This window comes from Podarcis vaucheri (assembly GCF_965113315.1).
Source record: "Podarcis vaucheri genome assembly, chromosome: 13".
NCBI classification, from domain to species: domain Eukaryota; kingdom Metazoa; phylum Chordata; class Lepidosauria; order Squamata; family Lacertidae; genus Podarcis; species Podarcis vaucheri.
In genome coordinates this window covers 4,987,690-5,006,690 of record NC_138751.1, presented here as the reverse complement: position 1 = coordinate 5,006,690, position 19,001 = coordinate 4,987,690, and the positions used below count along the sequence as shown (strand labels likewise).

The following is a 19,001-nucleotide window of genomic DNA, read 5'->3' as shown; positions in this document are numbered from 1 at the left end:
TCCTACTAGGGAGGATGAAAGGTTTTTGGTTTTTTATATAAGAGCCAGAGCCAAGATGCATGAGCTCTTGAGAGGACACCTAAGGGCAGAGGTTTCCATCAAGTCAAACCCAAGAAGCCTTACACTGAGTCAGGCCATGGGTTCATCTACCTCTGTACTGTCTACACCAGGGATGTGCAACAGGTCGATTGTGATCTACTGGTAGATCCCTGGGAGGTTTGGGTAGATTGCGGTCAATCGTTGGGTCCCTTTCTTTAGCGTTGCTAAAATCGATTCCAGCCCCGCCCCCTCGGCCCGCCCTCCATTGTTGCACGATCTGAAGAACGGAAGGAGGAGTTAACAATGTAAGGCTGTTAGTTGGTGAGCGGCAGTTCCTCCTTTTCCGCAAAAACCCTTAAAATGGGAGCTTTCCTCCTCCCTAAAAAAAGCTGAACAACTTTGAACCTGAACCCCCCCAAAAAAGTGTGGCTTTCCTTCCCCCCCAAAAAAGGTCAACAACTTTGACCTGAACCCAAAAAAACCAGAGGTAGATCACCGCCAGTTTTTAATTCTCTAAGCAGATTGTAGTCTCTTGGGAGTTGGCCACCCCTGGTCTGCACTAACTGGCAGTCACTCTGTCGAGAGAAGAACACAAAGGGCAAGAAGGTCTGTGAAAGAGCATGGCCCTCAGGACCGAAAGAATGAGGAGACATGCTGCGTCACTGGACAGTGGCCCTGGGTCATTAGCAGAAGCATCGCCCCCATGCTCCACGGGGCATTAAGAACAACACCCAGACGCCATCCAGCGTGATGGTGTTCAGAAACATCCTCCTAAGAGGATTAGAGGCAGTTTGTGCAGACCTGACACGTCTTCTCAAGAAGTTGGTGGCCGTCCATAAAAACGTAAGAAAAATCTGCTGGATCAGGCCCGAGGCCCATGTAGTCCAGCGTTCTGTTCTCTTTTTATATATATATATAATATTTATTAAATTTTCACAAATTATATAAACAAAAACAACAATTCAAACAAAAACACATACCAAAAAAAACACAAGCATAATTTCAAATCCTTATTTTCTTAAAACTTACTTCCCCGACCTCCTCATACCTTCCCTTTCTGCATTCCAATTTCAAATATTCAGTTCAGCAAATCCTCACCCTTACTTTTAAGTAATTATTAACCTTTCTTTTCTTTTATCTTAATCTTTACAGCTGTAATCCATTTAATTTCTAAAACCGCATCATTCTAACACTCATTAATTTTACAATGTTTCTTAAGATAGTTCTTAAATTTCTCCCAATCTTCTTCCGACGTCTCTCTTCCCTGGTCTCGGATTCTGCTAGTCATTTCTGCCAATCCCATATAGTCTACGGTAATTTCTATCCAACATCATTCTAACATTCATTAATTTTACAATATTTTTGTAGATAGTCCTTGAATTTCTTCCAGTCTTCTTTCACCAACTCTTCTCCCTGGTCTCGGATTCTGCCCGTCATTTCTGCCAGTTCCATGTAGTCAATCACCTTCGTCTGCCATTCTTCCAGAGTGGGTAGATCTTGTGTCTTCCAATACTTTGCGATGAGTATTCTTGCTGCTGTTGTAGCATACATAAAGAATGTTCTGTCTTTCTTTGGCACCAATTGGCCGACAATGCCCAGGAGAAAGGCCTCTGGTTTCTTAAGGAAGGTATATTTAAATACCTTTTTCATTTCATTATATATCATTTCCCAGAAAGCCTTGATCTTTGGGCATGTCCACCAAAGGTGAAAAAAAGTACCGCATTCTGTTCTCACAGTAGCCAACCAGATGCCTGTGGAAAACCTGCAAGCAGGAGTCAAGCACAAAAACTCTCTTTCCTCCTCTGGTTTCTGGCAACCAGCATCTGGAAGTATTGCTGCCTCCAACTTCAATAGTCGTGGGGGTATGTATTCAAGATATATCAGAGTGGTTGCCAAGGCTCCTCCATGCCACCGGCTCCTGCAGGCTCCTGCTGACATTCCACACAGGAACACAGCCAGTAGAAATGCTGAATGGACCTCCAAAGACTGTAAGTCTTGAAAGCCTGATCAAGAGAACTTAACTTTAAATCCTGTAGGGGAGGGAGGCAAAAGTCCAGGGATGAGGGCTGAGCCAAGTATACAGGGCAAGACCACGTGGGGAAGAGGGAGGGTGCAGGAGGTGGTGCCCATGATTTTGCAGAGAAACATTTGAAATTGCAACACCCAGAGAATCCAAAATCTATAGACTAACACAAAGGGTTAAAACAGCATCTTAAAAAGCAGAGACATCACCTTGCCAACAAAGGTCCGTATAGTTCAAGCTCTGGTTTTCCCAGGACTGATGTATGGAAGTGAGAGTTGGACCATAAAGAAGGCTGATCGCTGAAGAATGGATGCTTTTGAATTCTGGTGCTGGAGGAGACTCTTGAGAGTCCCATGGACTGCAAGAAGATCAAACCTCTCCATTCTGAAGGAAATCAGCCCTGAGTGCTCACTGGAAGGACAGATCCTGAAGCTGAGCCTCCAAGACTTTGGCCACCTCATGAGAAGAGAAGACTCCCTGGAAAAGACCCTGATGTTGGGAAAGATGGAGGGCACAAGGAGAAGGGGACGACGAAGGACGAGATGGTTGGACAGTGTTCTCGAAGCTACAAACATGAGTCTGACCAAACTGCGGGAGGCAGTGGAAGACAGGAGTGCCTGGCGTGCTCTGGTCCATGGAGTCATGAAGAGTTGGACACGACTAAAGAACTAAACAACGAAACACAATGGGAAACTGAGAGAATGGACTCAAAAACCTACTATGGGAAGATAGGTATGATCTGAGACCTGGTGGGATGAGACATGACTGGAATATGGAATATTGCTCAAAAGGAACAAACGATCTGAGAGGGAGAGAACAGTAGCTTTACATGTAAATAATAAATACAGCTGTGCAGAAATCCATGGATCAGTCTTGTTGAAAGCACCTGGGTAAGAAGAGAGGAGAAGAAACCAAAGTGAGAGTGTTGTGGCAACATCCTGCAAGCCACCCGACTAACCGGAGGGCAAGGGTGTTGTTTTCCTGGAAAAGATCACAAAACTTTCGCACGAGGCAAACTGTGGCAGAGACGAGGAGCTTGCAACCATCCGGACACCTGCTGAATGTCTAAATCTGCACTACAAATGCAACGTCCAATAAAATCTTGACTTCCTCAGCTGACAACATCGTTCCTCAGAAGGTGAAGCAAGGAGCAAGGGGGGGTGTCCTGCTATCCTGGAGTTAATCCTGACCAACGGAGAAGAACAATTTGATGAACTGGAAGTGGCAGGAACCTTGGGGGAAAGTGACCGTGTCATCTTTGAATTTATGATAGCGAGGGATGTGAAAACTGAGCGGAGTCATCCGCAGAAAGCTGATTTTAATGAGCTCGGGGGAAAGTTGGTGAGGTGCGTGGCCAGGGATTCTGAAAGAGGAAAGGAGTCCAAGAGGGATGAGAGATTCTGGAAAGTGAAAAGTTGATGGTTCAATCACTAGACCAGCCGATAGCTCAGTCAGTAGAGCATGAGAGTCTTATTCTCAGGGTTGTGGGTTCAAGCCCCATCTGGGACAGAACATTCCTGCAGCGTAGGGGGCAGGGCTAGATGATACTAGAAGTCACTTCCAACTCTATGATTCGATTATTCTATTTCAGTGAGAAGGGGGGAAATGGGAGAAGTCCAAAGAAGTCAGTGTGGTTGCTCAGAGATATTTACTGACCAGCTTTCAAAGCAGACTCCACTCTGGGTAAGAACAACACTGGGTGCACCGACAGTGTCCAGCTCATGAGTTTGGATTTGATATCCCGCTTTATCACTACCCTAAGGAGTCTCAAAGCGGTTAACAATCTCCTTTTCCCTTCTTTCCCCACAACAAACACTCTGTGAGGTGAGTGGGGCTGAGAGACTTCAGAGAAGTGTGACTGGCCCAAGGTCACCCAGCAGCTGCATGTGGAGGAACAGAGAAGTGAACCCGGTTCACCAGATTACGAGTCCACCGCTCTTAACCACTACACCAGACTGGCTCTGCACCCTTTTCTATGGTGCAATAGGAATTTGGAATACGGTGTGCATTTGGAATACGGTGCGCAGTTTGTGGCACTGTATTTCAAGGTCGGCCATTCGCCAGGGGCGTTGTGGTTGCATCCTGCACTGAGAAGTGGGATTTGAGTAGATGACCTCCTAGGTCACTCCCGGCTCCATGACACCCAAGTGCGCCGCAACCACATAGCAAGGGCAGAGCAGAAGTGTGAACGACTCATGCCAAGGAAGGTACGAAGCGCTCAGGGCCACAGGCACAGTCAGTCCTTCCCAATCCAGCTATTTACGGCAACTGGCCCCTGGCCAAAAGCAAACGCCGCCCGCAGAGAGATTCCAAGGGCAACTTGGTAGACTGCAGCTCCCCACGGTCCCGGAGGCCCCACAGAAAATAAGGAGGCGAAGGAAATAATTTCATAAGCAGGCGGCGTGCTGAAAACCAAAGGGCCATCGAGAATGCAGTCGGCATCAAACTGAAAGACATTTGGAGACTGCAGGCAGCTAGGCTGGGCGGTCTGAGAGGTGCACCCCAAGACCCCCTCGCAATACCATGCAAAGATCAGCGGGGAGGGGCTGCACACCTCTTGAACCACACGTTGCTTCATTCACACACAACCCGCGATCGCTGTCAGGCCCATCCTAGGGAATAAGGCTTTGTTCTCCGAAGCAGATCAAGGCAGCTGTCACAGAATTCCAAAAAAGCTTCTGTTTATATATTAAAAACACTTTTTTAAAAAAAGTAATAATACTTGGTTGCGTTTTGCCTAAAGGCTTAGAAGGCAGATGGGATCTGAGTGGCACTTGCAGGTGTCTGCATTCAGCACAAGTGTTCGAGCCTCCCTCTCTCCAGCTCCTGCCCCACCAATACCACGTTCCAAGCTCAGCGAGACCCACCCATGGGTGTAATTGCAATCAGGGAAAGGGAGGGGCGCATTGTTCCAAATTGCAAGGAGGAAGATCTAATTATTTCTCCGTGGCGCAGCTCATTTCTTGGCCTGCAGAAGGGTCCTGGTTCAGTCCCGGGCTTCTCCAGGTGAGGCTGGGAAAAGCTCACGCCTGAAACCCTGCAAAGCTGCTGCTAAGGCAGGGCAGGGCAGCCTTGCTTCTTCCAATCCAGGGTCCGGCAGGAACTTTGGACTACAACTCCCATCACCCACTGAGCACCGGCTAGGGCTGATTTGAGCTGTGGTCCAAAACATCCGGAAAAAGCCAAGTTGGAAAAAAGCTGGTGTGGGAGATGCTGAGTTAGACCAATGGCAACATCCCATAGTCACTGCAGGGGGAGGGGACGGCACAGGTCACTAGCATTTTTCCCCGCATGGAAAAAACACCCACCACCACCCCATGTTCCCACTCATTTAAAGTCAACAGGTATCCAGTTGTTCGTATATTTAAACGTTCAAATAACGTTGGTGTTTTGCAATGGGGGAGGTTTTTCCCCCAAGAAAATGGGGGAAATGGGGGGGATGAGCTTCCTATGGGTCACTCAGCACCTGCCAACCTCCAGCATGAGACAACATGATGATAAGAGTGTTGGACTAGGAACTGGGAGAGACCAGGTTTCGAAACCCCACTCAGCCATGAAGCTCATGGGTGACCTTGAGCCAGCCACTGCCTCTCTGTGTCCAACCTACCTCGCAGGGTTGCTGTGGGGATTAAATGAGGAGGGGGAGAGCTATGGATACCCCCTTGAGCTACTTGGAGGGAAAGGTGGGATAGAAATGCAATAATAAAAGCCTCACACAGCGCCGTCTCGCCGCTTGGGGCCTCCCTGGCCTCAAAACTATGGCCTTGAAACAAGGATGGGTTTAGGAGGCCCAGTAAAGGTAAAGGTAAAGGGACCCCTGACCATTAGGTCCAGTCGTGGCCGACTCTGGGGTTGTGGCGCTCATCTCACTTTATTGGCCGAGGGAGCCGGCGTACAGCTTCCAGGTCATGTGGCCAGCATGACTAAGCCGCTTCTGGCGAACCAGAGCAGCGCACGGAAACGCTGTTTACCTTCCTGCCGGAGTGGTACGAATTTATCTACTTGCACTTTGACGTGCTTTTGAACTGCTAGGTTGGCAGGAGCAGGGACCGAGCAACGGGAGCTCACCCCGTCGCAGGGATTTGAACTGCCGACCTTCTGATCAGCAAGTCCTAGGCTCTGTGGTTTAACCCACAGCACCACCCGAGGCCCAGTTAGGCTGCCCTAAAAATGGCTGTTTTCCTCATAGTGGATGGTTGGCTAGAGATAAGTGCTCCTCCGAACTCACAGGCCTCTCGTCAGCAACACAAAGCAGGCAGCCGTCTCCTAGGCTGGGCCTTTGCAAACGTAGCTTTTATTATTATTATTATTATTATTATTATTATTATTATTATTATTACCACGCCCATCTGGCTGGGTTTTCCCAGCCACTCTTTAAAGCTGGCTGGAGTGACTCTATTTTAAACCCCAGCTCTGGAACCCAGTTGGGTGGCTCTAGCTGAGTGCAACGGCCATCTGCAGGCATCCACGTGCTACAAGAACCCAGCTTGTTCTGGCAGATCCCCTTCGGGTTTTGCATCTTTAGAGGAGCTGCTCAAAACATGAAGGTCTCCACTGGAAGTCCATCCCTGGCTCTCAAGACCCGCTACGCCCTCCAAGAAAGCAAAGAGGTCTCTTGGCATAGGAACACTCGGCAGCGGTGCTTCTGGGAAGGCCCCAACTGCTCTGGGAGACAGCTTTGAGGAACCAGAGACACACTCACGACACTCCTTGCAGCCACCCAAGAACACCGCGCCTGACACTTAAGAGCTGTTGCCTGGGAGATGGAGCATGCTTGCTCTCTCCTGCTCTGGAGGGTAGGACTCGCACTGACAGCTTCCAGTTACAAGGAAGGAGATTCCTGACTCAACATCAGGAAGAACTTTCTGATGGCAAGAGCTGTTCGACAGTGGAGCGGACCCCCTCTCAGAGGTTTTCAAACAGAGGTTGGAAGGTAACCTGTCTTGGATGGTTTAGTTGAGATTCCTGTATCGCAGGGGGTTGGACTAGATGACCCTGGGGTCCCTTCCGATTCTACAGTTCTATGATTCTCTAAGTGAGGGGAGAGGGCTGCTGTTGTGCTCAGGTCCTGCCTGTCGGCTTTCTGTTGCAGCATCGGCTGGCTGCTGTGAAAACAGGATGCTGGGCTAATGAACCCCCTCTGATCTAATCCTGTCGTCAGATTCCTAAAGAAGAGTCCCAGCTTGTCAAGAGCTTGGTGAAGTTTGGCCTCATCCCCTCCTCAGAGAGTCTAAAAGAGAGCTGGGTAATGCCCGGCAGGATCTCCTGCTCCAGCTGACATTCATTTGCACAAAGCCCTGCCAAACTCTGAGGGAACTGTACACACCTGATTTTCAAAAATTCATGGAAATTCGGCTTTCAGCGTGCTCTGTGCGTGTGCTTAAGCGTGGGTTTTGAAACCAGGACTGCGGCGTGGATCCTAACTGGCAAATCAAAAGAACCCAAACAGTAATTTTGTATTTCTTTAAAAAGAAATTTAAAAACCTCATGGATTTTAGGAGACAAGAGTTCAGCTCTTCTTCGGAACATTTGGAGTTGTCAAACCAAATTACAATTAACTTCCCCGTAAACCTGCTTGTGTGTCAGGAGTTGTCATGCACTAAAATGTGTAATAGTTATTGAGAGCGGCAGTTTGAGAAGGGTTTATTTTCTCCCCCATATTTCTCTCCCCCTCCCCCCCCCCACCAGAGAAGGGCTAGCAGGAGATACAGAAAAGGAAGGCGGGAAGGAGGGAGGCCTGCCAGAGACATTTCAGTGCCTGAGGCAGCATAACCAAATCCACACTCGATCAAGAGGATGGAAAGCTCTCCTTCTGGGAGCCTGATGGATGTGAGGCTGGCACCAGAGAACGCCTGGGTATAGCTGTCTGTCTCTTGCTGCGTTGTCCTCCTCCTATAAAAGGACTGCTGCAACTTTCCCTGGAGAAGATCAGAGGACTGGGGGATGGCAGGCTAGGCCACAGCAGGCAGCCCTTGTGCTGGGATAGTGTGATGTGCAAAATTAACGCCGGCTCTCACCATATGGCAAGCCGGAGGAATATAGCAGCTGGCACAACTGGAACGTGAAAGCACAGACTCAGCAAGCAAGGAGCAGGAGAGGGGAAAAACTGCAGCAGGCGCGTTTCCCTCGGAGGGAGGCAAACCGGAGAAGAGTAGCTATGGTATACTGCTGCAGCGAACACATCCAGAGGATGTGGCTAGCTTTTGACCAGGCTTCCTCAACCTCAGCCCTCCAGATGTTTTGAGACTACAACTCCCATCATCCCTGACCACTGGTCCTGCTAGCTAGGGATGATGGGAGTTGTAGGCGAAAAACATTGGGAGGGCCGAGGTTGAGAAAGCCTGCTTTTGACTAACTGGCCTTTTGCAGAGGAGATCCAATGGCCAAAGAAGTCCTCAGAGCTCGGTTGGTTTCTGCAAAGAGAAGGTCTCCTCCAGCTATTGACACTAAGCGCCTGCCGCTGGCTTGCCCCCACTGTGGAGGGGACCGATTTCACACGATGGGCTGACATGTCATGCAACATAACCACACAATACTGAGGGGAGCCCAGCCCGCTGCTTAAGAACTTGGGGGGGGGGGGGACAAAGTGCCTCAGCCTGTTGGGCCTCGGTCTAGCTGGCATGCCTGCCCCCCAGCTACAAACGTGACTAAGGTCAACCCCTTTCCAAGACATTGTCCTGGGCCATAAGCCAGGTCCAATGTAGATTTCCAGTCCGGCCACATTCTCTCCTGGAGGCAAGGGCCTGCATGCCAGTGGTGAGCAGGGCCAGAGGCAAAAAGTGGACAGAGAAAGGGATCTAACAGATGAGGTTTACACACACACACCCCTCTCTCCATCCTCCATCCAGGTAAGCAGGAGCCATTATCCACCATTCAAGGACATAGTCCAGCCAAGCAAAAGCACTCAAAGAGGTGGCCGAGCAGGGCCAATGAGTGGCCTGGAGGGGGGGGGTGGGGCTTGGGGAAGGGCCTTTGGTTTTCCGTCCCCACCCTAAACCCTAGGCGAGAGAGGGTGCCTCTCCCAGGAAAACTGGAAGATCTCGTTTCTCCTTAAGGCTCATAGAGCTGTTTGTCAAGCGAGGGCTCTCTCCCAGGATTGATAACTCAATTGTTAACCAAACCCAGCTTGGGGAGACACATGCCAATCCCCTCGCCTGCTCTCCTCCTACTGCTGCCATCTGATCAGGGGTTACAGTGGTGCCCTGCAAGACGAATGCCTCGCAAGACGGAGAACTCGCTAGACGAAAGAGTTTTCCGTTTTGGAGGTGCTTCGCAAAACAAATTTCCTATGGGCTTGCTTCGCAAGACGACAATGTCTTGCGAGTTCCTGCTGGTTTTTCCCCTCCCCCCCCCCTTTTCTAAGCCGCTAATCAGCTGATCCGATCAGCAGATAAGCCGCTAAAAGCCGCTAATAGCGCTAATCCGCTAATCTGTCAATGGGCTTGCTTTGCAAGACGAAAAAACCGCTAGACGAAGAGAATCACAGAACGGATTCTTTTCGTCTTGCGAGGCACCACTGTACCTGCTATTGTTAAGTGACAGACAAGGTCCCGTCCTGCTTCCTTTCCTTCCCCCGCTCGCCACCACCCGCTGCTGGAAGATAGGGAAGACAGGGAGAAGGTGGGATGAAGAACAGGAGGCGGCCCCTGCAGGTGGGATCCCCGGGCAAGGAATGGCCTGTTGCCCACTCCCTTCATAGGGATGGGTGGGCTGCAAAGACGACACCTAAAACTGGCTCTCCCAGAGTGGGTGGGAATGGGGGGGGCCCTGAAACTGGTCCCCCTCCCCAGGCGCCATCGCTTCAGGTATTTTTCTCCCAAAACGGTTGGGGATCTGGGTATGTTTAGCCTGGAGAAGAGAAAACTTAGAGAAGATAGGATAGCTATCTTCAAATATCTCAGGGGCTGTTGCATGGAAGATGGAGCGAGCTTGTATTCTGCTGCTCCAGAGGGCAGGACTCGAACCAGTGGATTTGAGTGACAAGAAGGGAGATTCTGACCAAACATCAGGAAGAACTTTCTTCCTTGGAAGGTGGTGGGTTCTCCTTCCTTAGAGGTTTTTAAGCAGAGGTTGGGTGGCCATCTGCCAGGGATTCTGTAGCTGTGATTCCTGCATTGGATTAAATGACTTTGTGCTCCCTTCCAACCCTTCAGTTCTATGATTCTTTGAGCCACGGGTCCAGGAAACCTCAATGAAAGCTGGAGCAAAATAGAGTCAAAATCTGTCCACTTGCAGAGAAGCAGGAGCAAGGAAAGAAAGAAAGAAAGAAAGAAAGGCAAAAGTCTCAACCTGTCCAATCCAAGAGGATTTGGAATTACAGTGGTGCCCCGCAAGACGAATGCCTCGCAAGACGGAAAACCCGCTAGACGAAAGGGTTTTCCGTTTTGGAGGTGCTTCGCAAAACGAATTTCCCATGGGCTTGCTTCACAAGACGAAAATGTCTTGCAAGTTCCTGCGGGGTTTTTTTCCTTTTTCCCAAGCCACTAAGCCGCTTAACAGCTGATCCGCTAAGCCGCTTATCAGCTGATCCGCTAAGCCGCTAAGCCACTTATCAGCTGATCCGCTAAGCCGCTAATGGGCTTGCTTCGCAAGACGAAAAAACCGCAAGACAAAGAGACTCGCGGAACGGATTTTTTCCGTCTTGCGAGGCACCACTGTATGAAACTTTGGTGCCCCTTACAAGCCCCATTCCACCCTTGCACACACACACATTTTAAGCAAATCATATATCCCCCTGGAACAGCCAAAAGATGTCACTAAGGGGTCATTGTAAACAAAACACCCCAAAAACCCCAAAAGGTAATGGGCCCAGGATGCTTCTGCCCCACATCTGTAACATGAGCACTGGGGAATGTTGCTCAGCCTCCCATCTCTGGTTAAGAGACGTCCAGAGCAAGGCTGGCTCTCCGCCATTTGTTTGTGCCCCCCGCAGAGCGGCATGTCTTGTGGCGCACGAGCAAAACCTGGGAAACTAGAAGCAGGCGCCACGGCTGAGTTCCCTTGCACACACATCGCAGGCATGTCATCTGTTTCACCTCTGCACCTCGGAGACCTCGGGAATACTCTCCTTTGAATAATATGCCTTAACCAGCTTTGGGAGCGGGGCAGCACCTCTCAGAGGCCAGGCTGGAGCCCAGTGCCACTGGATGCTTCCCTTCTGGTGGAGCAGAATCCATCCACACCCGCAAGACACCTGTAGCTGCGAGGAGGAAGAGGAAGCAGGGCAAGGCGGCTTCCTCCAGCAGCTGGCATCCATTCCCCCGCTTCAAAATCAAATGATCGTAACAAATAAATAGATAAGCCTTCCTGATGCCGAAGCACGTCCCATGTGGACCTCCTCCCATCTCACTGCTCTGTATTTAGATTATGTGCAGTTTAAAATCAGTACTGGAGGCGATGCGTGATTTTGCCAGCTGGGCTTTTTTAACCCCCCCCAAAAAAATCTATAAAAATTATAAACAAGCAAACAGATGAATAAGCAAACGCGGACAAGACGAAGGAGCCCAGGGGAGCCGACAGGACGATTAGCCAAGGGGCAGGTTCAGGTTGGAGGGGGCTTCCTCCTCCTCCTCTGAACCACAATGTTCCTTCAGGAGGGTCTACCTCTGTCCAGCCTCTTCCCTCCCCTCCTCTTGCCCAGCTCTCTTTCATCTCCTCTCCTGCACTCCCTGTTCCATAATCAAACTCCCTGCGCTTGCTGAAGAAGAGCCTCCCGCGGCTCCGGCTCGTGGGGGCCCAGCCACAGCTGTACTTCCCAATTCAGGCAGCATTCAATCGCCTGACAGGGGATGTCATTTCCCTGCCTGTCGTGGCAGATGGGATTGGTGGAGAGGGGCTCTGCGCCCGGTTACATTAGGCAGACGAGGACCACCGCCAGGATGCAAGCGCTGCTCGGAGCTTTGAAGAGCTGCCGTTGGAAATCCCGATGGGTTACTGTGGAAACACACTGGAGGAATGGGGAGGGAGGGTGCTAAGGGGGCGGGGTGAGTGGGAGACAAACGCACAAGATGCGGCTACTGCCCACAATGACCTTTGGGGGGTTCTAATGCCACAGGGCGAGGTCCAGAAATAGAATAATTCTTTGGGGGGGGGCACTCTGGTCTCCTAGCTCAGCTTATACAAGGTGTGACATATTTTTATTTATTTATTTAAACGCATGGCTTGGAAGGATGCTAATGACGAGGAAATCACAATTGTTTGCTTGGCCAGCACTACGCCAAAGCAGCCGGCCTGATCCAGATAAGGAGACTGGTGCATGGAAAGAGGCGCTGGGCTCCTACTGCCTGCTGGATCAGGAACCGAGAGGATACACACCCGAAGGCTGCCTGCACACACTCCCCATCCACACACCCTGGTCTAGCGCAGCTGGTCACATGCAGATCCAGCCATTTTTATGCCAGGACAGAATCACAGCATGGGACTTTTGCAAAATAAGGAATCGTCAGAAATGTCTGCAAATGGCAGCGGGTGATGCTGGAGGGGAGAGTGGGAAAAAGAGGATGGAGGGCAGGCATAGAGCTCAAGGGCCTTCCTCCGAGGTTGGCAGAAGGTAGCCCAGATCAGCAAATAGATCGGTTCCTCCTCTACCCCTTGGCAGAGAGGAGGGAAGCTGGGTTGAGAACAGGCGAAGTCCCGGCAGACTGGAGGAGGGCAAATGTTGTCCCTATTTTCAAAAAGAGGAAAAGAGAGGACCCAAATAATTACCGCCCGGTCAGTCTGACATCAATACCAGGGAAGATTCTGGAGCAGATCATTAAGCAAACAGTCTGTGAGCACCTAGAAAGGAATGCTGTGATCACCAATAGTCAGCATGGATTTCTGAAAAATAAGTCATGTCAGGCTAACCTGATCTCGTTTTTTGACAGAATTACAAGCCTGGTAGATGAAGGGAACGCAGTGGATGTAGCCTACCTTGATTTCAGCAAGGCATTTGACAAGGTGCCCCATGTTAGAAGCTGGTAAAATGCGGTCTTGAATATGCTACCACTCAGTGGATTTGTAACTGGCTGACTGACCGAACCCAAAGGGTGCTCATCAATGGTTCCTCTTCATACTGGAGAAGAGTGACTAGTGGGGTGCCACAGGGTTCTGTCTTGGGCCCGGTCTTATTCAACATCTTTATCAACAACTTGGATGATGGACTCAAGGGCATCCTGATCAAATTTGCAGATGACACCAAACTGGGAGGGGTGGCTAACACCCCAGAGGACAGGATCACACTTCAAAACGACCTTGACAGATTAGAGAACTGGGCCAAAACAAACAAGATGAATTTTAACAGGGAGAAATGTAAAGTATTGCACTTGGGCAAAAAAAATGAGAGGCACAAATACAAGATGGGGGACACCTGGCTTGAGAGCAGTACATGTGAAAAAGATCTAGGAGTCTTGGTTGACCACAAACTTGACATGAGCCAGCAGTGTGATGCGGCAGCTAAAAAAGCCAATGCAATTCTGGGCTGCATCAATAGGAGTACAGCATCTAGATCAAGGGAAGTAATAGTGCCACTGTATTCTGCTCTGGTCAGACCTCACCTGGAGTACTGGGTCCAGTTCTGGGCACCACAGTTCAAGAAGGACACTGACCAACTGGAACGTGTCCAGAGGAGGGCAACCAAATAGTCAAAGGCCTGGAAACGATGCCTTATGAGGAACGGCTAAGGGAGCTGGGCATGTTTAGCCTGGAGAAGAGGAGGTTAAGGGGTGATATGATAGCCATGTTCAAATATATAAAAGGATGTCACATAGAGGAGGGAGAAAGGTTGTTTTCTGCTGCTCCAGAGAAGCGGACACGGAGCAATGGATCCAAACGACAAGAAAGAAGATTCCACCTAAACATTAGGAAGAACTTCCTGACAGTAAGAGCTGTTCTACAGTGGAATTTGCTGTCAAGGAGTGTGGTGGAGTCTCCTACTTTGGAGGTCTTTAAGCAGAGGCTTGACAACCATATGTTAGGAGTGCTCTGATGGTGTTTCCTGCTTGGCAGGGGGTTGGACTCGATGGCCCTTGTGGTCTCTTCTAACTCTATGATTCTATGATTCCATGGGTTGAGAGGACAAAAGCAGCTGGGAAGTTGGGCATTCTCAACTTTAAGGTTCCCAAAACGTTGCAGCTGCCCCCCACCTGGATGCTACCCTTCTTACGAGGCCTGTGTGTATTCTGCAATACTTGGGATCACACCACAAAAATGAAGAAGGGAAAAGAATAGAGATGAAACGCTGCAATCTGAGCAATCAGCTTCCTTTCTTTCAGCAAAGGTATGTTTGAAAGAGTGAGAAATCTAACAAGCCAACTCGGGGCTGAGGGGAACTTCTTGTGGTTGTGAGAGCAAGGTGCGGGGAGCTCATTTGACAGTCTGATGAGCTCCTCCCCAGAGCTAGCAAAGCCCTTCAAAATAATAAGCCACCATAGGCAACTGCATTATTTACACTGCAGTTTTGTGATGCCTCTGAGGAGCAGTGAGTGCACACAGCTGTCCCCGAGGATGGAGCCCACACGCAACACTTAAAAGATCCGGCTCCAGCGGCAAAAAGCCTCATCGCGGGCGCCAAACGATCCTGAGGTGGCAGATCAAAGGGGCACTCAGCCTACTCAGCAGCGGCTGAGGATCTGGGACCGGAACACCTGAAGGAGAAACAACTTTTTGTGGAAATACCAGGAGGCTCCTCGGGGATGAGCGGCTCTGGGGGCGTTTCGCTCGGCTGCTTCACTGGCGCAGGGGCTGTACGGCTGCTGGTCTTCTTCCCTTTCTTTTCGCCAGGCGTGCCACGCCGCTTGGCACTCATCTTTCACCACGGGATCCTGTAAAAAGTCATAAACACCATGAATAAAGGCAAGGCACACAAGCCAGAAAGAACGGCTCTTTGGCTAGAGTCATCGCTGTTGTTCTTGCATCCTCCCCCCTCTCTTTCTTTACAGCTTCCTCTTCCCTCCTTTAATGTGGCCCCCAGTATGTCTCAGGGGCCAGGACCTGGGTTCAAGTCCCTACTCAGTCATGAAACTCAGAGGGCAACCCTGCATCTTTCTCTCTCTCAGCCTAAACCAGGCTTCCTCAACCTCGGCGCTCCAGGTGTTTTTTGGCCTACAACTCCCATGATTCCCAGCTAACAGGACCAGTGGTCAGGGATGAGGGGAATAGTAGTCTCAAAACATCTGGAGGGCCAAGGTTGAGGAAGCCTGCCCAAAGCTCACAGGCTTGGTGTGGGGGTAAAATGAGGTGAGAACTATCTATCCACTCCTTGGGCGGGAGAAATAAAGCACAATAAAAAATAATAGAGGATACTCTTGAGAGTCCCATGGACTGCAAGAAGATCAAACCTCTCCATTCTGAAGGAAATCAGCCCTGAGTGCTCACTGGAAGGACATATCCTGAAGCTGAGGCTCCAAGACTTTGGCCACCTCATGAGAAGAGAAGACTCCCTGGAAAAGACCCTGATGTTGGGAAAGATGGAGGGCCCAAGGAGAAGGGGACGATGGAGGATGAGATGGTTGGACAGTGTTCTCGAAGCTACCAGCATGAGTTTGACCAAACTGCGGGAGGCAGTGGAAGACAGGAGTGCCTGGTGTGCTCTGGTCCATGGGGTCACGAAGACCCCGTGCTCTGGTCAGACCTCACCTGGAGTACTGTGTCCAGTTCTGGGCACCACAATTCAAGAAGGACACTGACAAACTGGAACGTGTCCAGAGGAGGGCAACCAAAATCGTCAAAGGCCTGGAAATGATGCCTTATGAGGAACGGCTAAGGGAGCTGGGCATGATTAGCCTGGAGAAGAGGAGGTTAAGGGGTGATATGATAGCCATGTTCAAATATATAAAAGGATGTCACATAGAGGAGGGAGAAAGGTTGTTTTCTGCTGCTCCAGAGAAGCGGACACGGAGCAATGGATCCAAACTACAAGAAAGAAGATTCCACCTAAACATGAGGAAGAACTTCCTGACAGTAAGAGCTGTTTGACAGTGGAATTTGCTGCCAAGGAGTGTGGTGGAGTCTCCTACTTTGGAGGTCTTTAAGCAGAGGCTTGACAACCATATGTCAGGAGTGCTCTGATGGTGTTTCCTGCTTGGCAGGGGGTTGGACTCGATGACCCTTGTGGTCTCTTCCAACTCTAGGATTCTATGATTCTATTCTATGATTCTATGACTAAACGACTAAACAACAACAACAAAAAATAATATGCCCCTCCGTGAGCCCAGCAGTCAGATCAACCTGTTCCCGTGCATAAATCTTGGTGGGCAGCACTGCTATTTCTCCATATTCCCTAATCTTCGACCTCCCCTATTATATCCCTTGTCCATCACAACAGCCTCATGTCATCTTCCCAACCAAATCACCCTACACACCTTTCCATGCCCAGCCAGTCAATTTCCACCTACCAACTTTCAACCCACACAACATCCTCCTTCCAACATCATCAATTCTATCATCGCATTCAACTAGTTGCCTCTCTCCCACCTCACCTGCTGACCTCAAGCCCCCTGGGCACGTCTTTCACCAACCCACACATGTGAATGTGATCAGCATCCATCCCCTTGACAATCCTCCAGCCAGGACCCACCACTAACTGTCACCGACTAACTGTCACCCCCTTTATTTTATTACAATTATGTTATGCTGTTATTATTAATTACCTGCCTTTCACTCTAAGGTCCCAGGGCGAGTTACGACATCAAAACACAACGTTAAAAAGCAGCTTAAAACACACTTACAATCACAAAAATAAGGTGGGTCCTAAAAATCGACACCTCCAGTATCAAATGCAAGGGTAAGTGCCCTTCGAAGGGCAGTATACAAATTTAATTAATTAATAAATAATTAATAATAATAATAGGGGTATCAAATGAATGAATTTATTATTTTGGTCACAGACCAGTTGCAGCTCACGTACAAAATCAGGGAAGTCATGAAATAGGGATCCATTTAAATTTGCAGTTCAGTATAACAGAGGAGGGCAACCAAAATGGTCAAAGGCCTGGAAACGATGCCTTATGAGGAACGGCTAAGGGAGCTGGGCATGTTTAGCCTGGAGAAGAGGAGGTTAAGGGGTGATATGATAGCCATGTTCAAATATATAAAAGGATGTCACATAGAGGAGGGAGAAAGGTTGTTTTCTGCTGCTCCAGAGAAGCCGACACGGAGCAATGGATCCAAACTACAAGACAGAAGATTCCACCTAAACATTAGGAAGAACTTCCTGACAGTAAGAGCTGTTTGACAGTGGAATTTGCTGCCAAGGAGTGTGGTGGAGTCTCCTACTTTGGAGGTCTTTAAGCAGAGGCTTGACAACCATATGTTAGGAGTGCTCTGATGGTGTTTCCTGCTTGGCAGGGGGTTGGACTCGATGGCCCTTGTGGTCTCTTCCAACTCTATGATTCTATGATTCTATGATGGCTGCTAGCCACAATGGCTCCGCTCTGCCTCTGTGGCTGGAAGCCGCGATGTTTCTGGGTACCAGCTGCATACCCTCCAACATTTCTATGATTCTATGATAACAGGGACAGTACAGATTTGGCAGGAATTATAACATATAATATAGATCTTACTCACTAAAATATAACCCGAAGTTGTCATTTAAAACCTTAATCATAATGATATCACAGCTTGTTCCCTAAATTTTATGGCAACCACACAGAATTTGGCCACCTTTAACGTGATCTCTGGATCTTTGTCCTCAGCATTTGCCAGGAGACAGATATATCATCACTCTTCTCCAAGCTTGGAGCAGCAGACAAGACTTCCTGCCCTCTGTCCCCCATTTTTTCAACGCAACAATCCTGGGAGGTAGACTGAGAAATGCCAGTAGCCAAGGGAGGGTTGATTCCCCTAATTTTTAATTGATTTTATCTGGTTTTATTTTATATTGTTAAGACCTTTTTTATAACGCGACTAAGAAATGTAATAAAAAATAACAATAGGGAAAGTTATGTTATAAAAAAATTCTAAGGTCTCAAACAGAATAACAGAATAAATGTTCATAAATGTACAAGGCAAACACACATACAGTATGTGAGTATATAAACCACATGTCTGAAATAGTACAGGAGAGCAATCCCGAAGCCATTTTGACTCTCTCAAATTGACCTCAAATATTTCTCTGCAAGGAGGAAGGAAATGGGAATAGCTTTCCAATGGACTTTGGGCTGTAGGGGCTTACACCTCCCTGTAAATACAGCCTGGCAAGTTAAGCTGAGCAAACTATCAATATGTGTAAGAGATTCAGGAACTACATCATCATCATCAACCTTTTTATTCGACCGTCAGTCAGAAAAAAGTACATTTGTCAATACACAGTTAAAAGCTCCAGGAAGATTTTAGAACTTAGCCAACACTAAAATGGGCTAAACAGATAGCCCCATATCAATACAATCAATTAAAGTCTTGCGACGCTTAAAAGCTAAAAAAAGAAATTTGGCCACCAAGGAGGGTATAGCTCTAGTGACGTTATTCAGCAAGTGTAAAACCTGGTTTTCTCCGGATAGGAAGCTAAATTGACATAGGAGTGGGTCTATAAAATTTTGTCTAAGCTCTGCATAAGAAGGGCAAGTCAAGAGAATGTGTTCGGTGGACTCAACCACACCCATGGCACAATGACAGGTTCTCTGGGCGTATGGTACTCCCCTGTACCTTCCCCACAATATCGCAGAGTCAAGGACATTTAATCTAGCCGCTGTAAGAAGTCTACGGTATTCCACATAGTGAATTTCTTCTGCAAGGTAGGGGGCTGGTAAGGTCCGATAAATCTGGTCCCCTAGGAACATCCCTGGTTTTACCTGGGCTATGTCCTCTTGTCTGGCAATGTCACTCGATTCAGGAACTAAAAGTATTTACTATCTCAAAGGAATGGCCAGGCTACCCAGAAAAGGCAATCAGATAAGGAATGATCGGGTATCCTGGCAGACAGGAGAGATGCAACCCTCTCAAATTTCTGCTGGAGACCACCTCC

General features: G+C 48.9%; 1 protein-coding gene and 1 long non-coding RNA gene across 2 annotated transcripts in view; one reads left to right on the top strand and one right to left on the bottom strand.

Annotated features, from left to right (window-relative positions):
- The window catches only part of LOC309518156, a 350,853-nt gene that overhangs the window by 111,637 nt on the left and 220,215 nt on the right, over positions 1–19,001 (top strand). The window lies entirely within an intron of this gene.
- Positions 1–19,001, bottom strand: part of DNAH2 (dynein axonemal heavy chain 2) — a 146,876-nt gene that overhangs the window by 126,435 nt on the left and 1,440 nt on the right. Inside the window, exon 2 of the mRNA XM_082197458.1 lies at positions 14,717–14,862. Within this exon, the coding sequence (XP_082053584.1) occupies positions 14,717–14,846 (130 nt within the window). The 5' untranslated portion in view covers positions 14,847–14,862. The remainder of the gene's footprint in view (positions 1–14,716; positions 14,863–19,001) is intronic.